General features: G+C 34.9%; 1 protein-coding gene across 1 annotated transcript; it reads right to left on the bottom strand.

Annotated features, from left to right (window-relative positions):
- Positions 1–264: 264 nt before the first annotated feature.
- On the bottom strand, positions 265–6,144 carry phax (phosphorylated adaptor for RNA export). Its single transcript, NM_001003995.1, is given in 5 exon segments — positions 265–887; positions 1,873–1,956; positions 2,608–2,728; positions 3,729–4,315; positions 6,048–6,144. Coding segments are annotated over 5 exon segments (1,140 nt in total). The 5' UTR covers positions 6,126–6,144; the 3' UTR covers positions 265–617.
- Between the last annotated feature and the right edge of the window lie 1,235 nt (positions 6,145–7,379).

Here is a 7,379-nt window from a genome sequence, read left to right as displayed (position 1 = left end):
GAAACAAGAATAACTACAAAAATAAATGTATCACAATACGCATCGCTTGCCTTCGTGTATAAACTGAAACATCAGTTTAATAAATCAAAACAGATGTGCAACATACGACTACAACTAAACTTAAACTAAATTAAAACCAATTTAAACCATTACTGACATTAACTAGTACAATTAAAATTAAAGCATGTACCACATTACTGTAACTGTACAGCATTCACAACGTAACATGTTTCTCGGCATATTAAGTATTCAACTGAAAGTGCATTCATACTTGAACATTTATTTATTGTTATCCAAGAATGTAATGTGTCAAAAGCTTGCAAAGTATTCAGAGAGGGAAAAAATTACAATGGGTCAACATCAAACCAGCCAAGACTTCCTGTAGAAAAGCTGTACAACATTTGGCTGCTTCTGATAGTATTTTAAAGAGCTAGCGTTCAACACTCAGTAGAAAACTTAAAAGTGCTATACATAAACATTAGAACATCATCAAAACAACATCAGTCTTTCTTGACCACTCTTACTAATTCAGGACAAATCCCAAAAGATTTTTCAGCTAGATGGTCCAAATTATCCCAGAACGGACAATAAAGTACAACACTCTGAAGCACAGCAATTTAGAAAACTTCTAGATCATTTGAGTTGTACACTACAGGGTTGTCCTCTGTTCCTAATGCATGTTCTGATGGGGCTTCAGGGGCCTCTTCTAGGGAAACCAGAGCCTCCTCAGTGTCACTAGCAAATGTTTCTCTTGAGATGTCATCTTGTTCCTGTAGATTGAGTGTGCCGATGGCTTGCTTCATCTTCTTTGCTACTATTTGCCTCCGTCGCTTCTTCGCAGCCTTTTTGCTGTTGCATTCTTTCTGGTTCTCTTCATGAAAAATCTCCTGGATTAAGGGAACATTCAGTTAAACTTAGCTTTTTTTAATTGTCTATGAAAGAAAAAACAGCAACCCAACACTGGGAATCACCCATACATTCAAACCCATCTTGCTGTGGGGTAGCAGTGCCAACCACAGAGCCATTTTCAGCTCTTTCAGCAAATAGTATACTCTTACGCCCCATTCACATGGAGCTTCAGCGTCAACGCTTGACTAAAGGCATGTCTCTAGTTGGGGCTGAAGCGATTGTCATAGCAGCATCAGCCAATGAAATTCAGTCAGCAATAGGCCACTGTCTAGCTGGTGTATTTGCATACAGCGATCTGATTGGCTAACGCTTCCATCGGCTCTTGAAAAGTTGAGCTAGTCCCAACTTCTGCAGCGAGCGAGGCTTCTGAAGCGGCGCCAACCGATCCACAATGCAGTTTGGCAAGGCCTGACGTCACCCATTTAAAGTGAATGGGAAGCGTTGACGCTGACGCCCCGTGTGAGTGGGGCGTTATGGTGTAGAGCCACAATATTACCAAAACACTCCAAAAGTCTCCATTTTTTTTGTGAAAAATGGGTAACAAGTAGCATAGCAAAACATTGATCATAAACCCTGCCAAATCACACTTTGGCATCCACTTTGACTAATATTATTACTGTATATTAGTGTTTGCAAAATATGGTAGGTCATTTGTGTGGGAATTACTATTTTACAAAATTACAGACATGGTCAAATTGCATGAGATTAAAATCACAGATGACCTCTGCAATTTCTACAAATGACTCAAAGGTCATCAGGTAATACTAAACCCATGCAAACAGAATTTCTGAGATCTATTTGAAATTATGAGACGTATGGATGTTTATGTTTTGTGTGTGGATGATTGTGTATTGGCACTGTTATTAAATACATTTTTGTATTAAATTTAAATTGTTTTGCTAAACGTTGATGAAATAAAGCTACTTTATATTTCACCAACTAAACACTTCAGTGACTACATACCTTTACTTGCCCATGAGAAATGCTTGGTGTATTCTTCAGCAGGTTAAGATACACCCCACCTGGTGTCCGCCTCCTACTGCCATCCTGCAGAAAATGGGGTTACTAAAACTCACATTGTTATATATAATCACTCACATACACCTTTATGTCCTTTATCATTCTGAATGAACTTTAAATAAAACATAGTAACAACTAAATAGCCCAAATAAAGTACTTTCTGATATTATACTGCTTAATAGGGTTGGGAGATGTTGAGCATTTTGGCATTGTACGATGTCTAATGTGAAACATCGCAATGGACGATGACATCGCCGTCGTAGGCAGGGGGAAGTGGTTGTTGTTTTTAAATATCAATTAATTCATAACGAATTAATTAATTGTAGCCTACCGTTTTCACTATCTGACCCACTATCTGTTTTATATTTGTGTTTGTGTGTATGCACACAGATAATTTAAATGGCAACCCAATAATTGGTATACAAACAATAACAATATAATGAATCAGCAAACAAAAAAATACATTCATATTTAAACACATGACTGAAACTATTTTCATGTGTTATCAAACTATTAATAACAAAACTAAGCTCTGAAAAGGAATTATTTATTTAATTATTAATTTTTTTAAAAAATGGAACTAGCTCTGAACATGCAATTGTTAGTTCCAAAATCCATCCATATGGACTGCTTGTGTCTGAAGTATGTGTGTAAATTGTGACTTGTTTTTATACATACCACAGTGTAAAGACCTCCACTTTGTTCAATTGTTGCAGTCTCAGACAGCAGCTCGATGGCTTTCTTATTTCCTATAACTCTGACCACACGTTCTATTAGATCTTTCTTGGGCTCCATGAGTCTTTAACAGATCAAACAAATGCATTATTACAGAAAAGCTGTAGATACGTTTCACATACACATACCCTGTAAATAAGACAAATCTCATATCACAATATAAAAGTAATCTCATTTCTTGATTACGAGATATCGATCGATATATTTATATATATATATATATATATATATATATATATATATATATATATAAAGTCAGAACAATTAGCCCCCCTTGGATTTTTTTTCTTTATTAAATATTTCCCAAACAATGTTTAACAGAGCTAGGGAATTTTTACAGCATGTCTGAATGTTTTTTCTTCGGGAGTAGGTCTTATTTGTTTTATATCGGCTAGGATAAAAGCAGTTTTAATTAAAAAAAAAAAAAAAACATTTTAAGGACAAAATTATTAGCCACTTTAAGCTACTTTTTTTTTTTTTACTTGCCTAATTACCCTAACCTGCCTAGTTAACATAATTAACATAGTTAAGCCTTTAATTGTCACTTTAAGCTGTATAGAAGTGTCTTGAAAAATATCTAGTCAAATATTATTTACTGTCATCATGGCAAAGATAAAATAAATCAGTTATTAGAGTTAAATTATTAAAACTATTATGTTTAGAAATTACTTGGAAAAAATCTGCTTAATAATTTAGGGGGGCTAATAATTCTGACCTCAACTGTGTGTGTGTGTGTACACTCAGAAATGTACACATTCATATGTGACAATATTACTCATTTTATTTAGAACTTCAGGGCAAATGTTTGATTAAAAATGTAGAAATATAAAATAAATATTAATAAAATGCCTTTCAAAAGCTGATAATTTTGCATCTAACATATATAAAAATAAATCACCAAATAAAATGCAAACATTGTACTTTCACTATTGCAACTCTAACAAAGCTGTTATTCATGTACTAGTAATGACATATTTAATTGCGTTCATCTAAATTCTGAAATATATATTTTTTGTATCAGACCAATATGTGCATCAGACTGCACATTTCTGAAGTTCTCTGACCTGTGTGCGATTTCATCGATCACTCTCTCTTCAGGGTCATCTTCTTTGATCTCATATCGACCCTTCAAGTCCATCTCAGCCCTGGGGCCGAGTCTTTCCTTGGCTGGCCGCTTTCTTTTCAGATGGCTACTGTCTTTTTGGTCTTGTCCTCCCTGCTGCATGTATCCCTCCAGCTCACTGTCCAAAGTGCTCTTCAACCCTTCCTCCTCCTCATCACGCTCTTTTGCCATCATCTTGCGAGCAAAGACATAATTATAAGTCTCGCTCTGGCGACTGCTCATGCTGACAGCACCTTCCATTCCCATGATGCCTAGCTCTGCTGCAACAGCTTCCTGACTTTGCTCCTGAACCACAGAACCCCAGATGTTGTTGACTTTGCGAGCAAAGGGGTTTGTTGCAGTTCTTGCATTAGGCTTGGCCTGAAGAGGAGCTGGTATACTGGAACATTTTAGTCGTTTTCTTTTCCACAGAATGGCCTCATCTTCAGAGTCAGAGTTGCTGTCACTAGACTCCATGTTCTTTAAGTTGCGGTATTCTGTGATGGGTGCACCACCTAAAGAAGATCCTCTGCTCTGAAAAGATGACACCTGCAACATCAAATATAATAACTGAATGGTGTAACTATGATAGCTGGTTATGAAATTATTAATAAGCAGTGGTGTAAAGTAACTAATTACAAATACTTACATTATTGTAAACGAGTAGTTTTTCTCAGGAATTGTAATTTAGTAAGTAGTTTTAAAAATGTGTACTTTTACTCTCCTTTGAGTACATTTTTAGTGCAGTAATCAGTACTTTTACTCCACTACTTTTCTTCAACCTTAAGTAACTACTTTATTTTTTCTTGTCTATGGGGATTAGAAAAGTCAGTCCTTTAATTCCTGTCCAATCAAATCTCGCATACTCAAAATAGGGTTGATCAAAAGAAATATATTAATGCAATTCAATTACATAATATATGAATTGATGTTTACTTTAAACTTATTATAAATATATAAATTACAATAAATTAAAATATTTTTTTTGTCAAATAATTTTGTGGCTAAAAAGTATCTTTCAGGCACCGTTTTGGCTCCTGTACCATTTTAAAAGTATCGATTTAGCACTGGTATTGAAATAACCCCAAACGATACTCAACCCTACCTCAAAACATGTGCGCTTTGCAGCAAACTGTTTGGAAGCAATAAAAGTGTACAAGATGTCCAAAATCTTAACATGTATTGACCAAGAGACTGATAAGATGCAGGTCACTGATGAGAAGATGACAGATGTTTACTGTATGATGATCGAAATGGCCTTAAACATCCAGCAGGCACAAGATGTCAACATGTCAGTATGAAGTTGTACCCCAGTGTCATGGGGATGTTGCATTTTGTTTTTCCATGAAAATCATGAAAGTGTCGGCATGTGCTGCCAAAATGACGTTGGATGTTTGCTTGACATTGGATTTTAGTCACTTTCCAACACAACCTAAAGTCAACCAAATATCCACGTCTTTTGATGTTGTTTTTGAACAAATAACGTTGTCCTTAGATGCTGGCTAGACAATCTAACCTAATGTTAATGTCTTATGATGTTGTGTGCCTGCTGGGCAATAACTCGATGCACTACAGAATGTTACGTTTACACACATGCACAAAGTACATGTAAACGCATCAGTTTTTAAAAGCGTAATACTCACTACTCTCGAGTACTTTTGAAAGGGCTACTTTTTACTCATACTTTGAGTAAAATTTACAACAGATACTTTTACTCTACTTACTACACTACATTTTTAAGAAAGTAATGGTACTTTTACTTGAGTATGATTTTTCAGTACTCTTTTCACCACTGATAATAAGCTAAACAATTCACATTATAAATGGATTTGGCACCACTTTGAATCTAAAACATTTATGAAGCAGATCAAAATGAACACAGAAGTTGACCCAAATATTTTGTCAGCATGGGAAAAAAACAAAGCGTTTGGAATATTCAATATTGCATGTACTTTTCAAATGCTTAATGGTCCAGTCCAATTACATTAGGTGACTGGACCTAAAGAACTGTTGACACGTTTGAAATCATTAAAGGTAAAATGCAAAAGTTGGAAATGGTAATCATCAACAACTGACCTAATAAAAGGGCTCATTTGAATTCACGGTGGTTGTGATTTTATTACAGGTCAAAATCTAAAACGTCAGCGGATAATCGACACCAATTTAAAATGCCGAAGATACAGCACAGATCTCTGGTTTGCACAGATATCTAAATGCATAGTCAATTAATCGCCATCAGCACAACAACAACGTGTTGAGCCGAATGAACAGCACAATGTACCTGCACTCGCTCCGCAGCAACATCCCGCATTTCCGACTCTTGATCAGAACTAATCTCTCCATCCTCAAGATCCGCCATTGTGTCTCTATCACCCGCCGTTTCCCAGCCGGAAGACGCGCAGATGCATACACTTGAGCGCGTGCACTCATTGGCCGCTTTTTGAGTAGTGTTGAGTTCGGAGGGCACGGCATCGGAAATAGTGCAGGTTTAGCGTCATCTGCGGCCAACTAACGTTATTAGTATAACTTTATCAGAAGATAAATATACATAAATAAGTTGTGTGACAGTGTAACATAGCATGACTAAAATATTACACAGGTACTATACCTGCAATATATTTAATAATCAAATTAAAACAGACATTTTACTACAATGTTATTTTATAACACTGAGCCTGAAAGTCGTTTACACCTATTTTGCACTTGTACATTTTCTGCTGATTTTTGAAAACGGGTTTCAGGGTTGATTCTTGATTTATTTAACAAAATAATTATTTTGACTAATGCATGTTTCTTTTTTATTTTATTTTTTGAATTGTACAACTGGCTATGATACACTCGATAATGCTTTGAAGTTGATAATTTTTCTTGGAAAGTTTCACATACACAAGGCAAAAGTAATGTCTATTACTCCCTTCTTTAATTTTTTTCTGTAAAGATTTGAAAATATTATGTAAGTCTTTGACCTCAATCACAAGAAGGCTATAAAAACCTCTCTAATAATAAAAAAAAATTGTACAATCTGATAATTTAAATATGATGGATCCCCTCATATATATAATGTTTTTATTATTTTTATGTATGTTCTGCATTACTAAGTTTTGTATGACTGTTGCATATGTTATCATATAATCCTGTATGCTTCAATAAAAAATAAATAAAAATAAAAATAAAATAACATGACAAGAAAACATCCGTTGTTACTCTATCGCGTTTTTTATCCAAACCATAGACACGTGACATTTTGATATGAATAACTATTAGCACATGTTAAAGAAAATATGAAACCAATAAGATCACAAAGGACTAACTGGTTGTGGACAAAAAACAAACCGGAATATAGTGAAAAAAACAGGGAGTGAATCATTTAAAGCACTGTTAAATTAACTTAATCTCTCTATTTTTGCATTTTTTTTTAGTGGATCTGTGATTTAAACGAATGCATGATGTATAACGTTATTCATCGGGAACGGGAAAAAAGCAGTCAAAAATTGATAAAATTAGAAAGAAAGAAAAAATTAGGTTTCAATGTATTTATGGAAGAATTTGCCACTAGGTGGTGCAGTTTTAGCATCCAACCAGCAGTAGAAAAAAGGACCTGCTTTCAAGCTGA

The sequence above is a fragment of the Danio rerio genome, chromosome 10 (assembly GCF_049306965.1).
Source record: "Danio rerio strain Tuebingen ecotype United States chromosome 10, GRCz12tu, whole genome shotgun sequence".
Lineage (NCBI taxonomy): Eukaryota > Metazoa > Chordata > Actinopteri > Cypriniformes > Danionidae > Danio > Danio rerio.
Note: the sequence above shows the minus strand (reverse complement) of the source record. Positions and strands in the feature narration are given on the sequence as shown.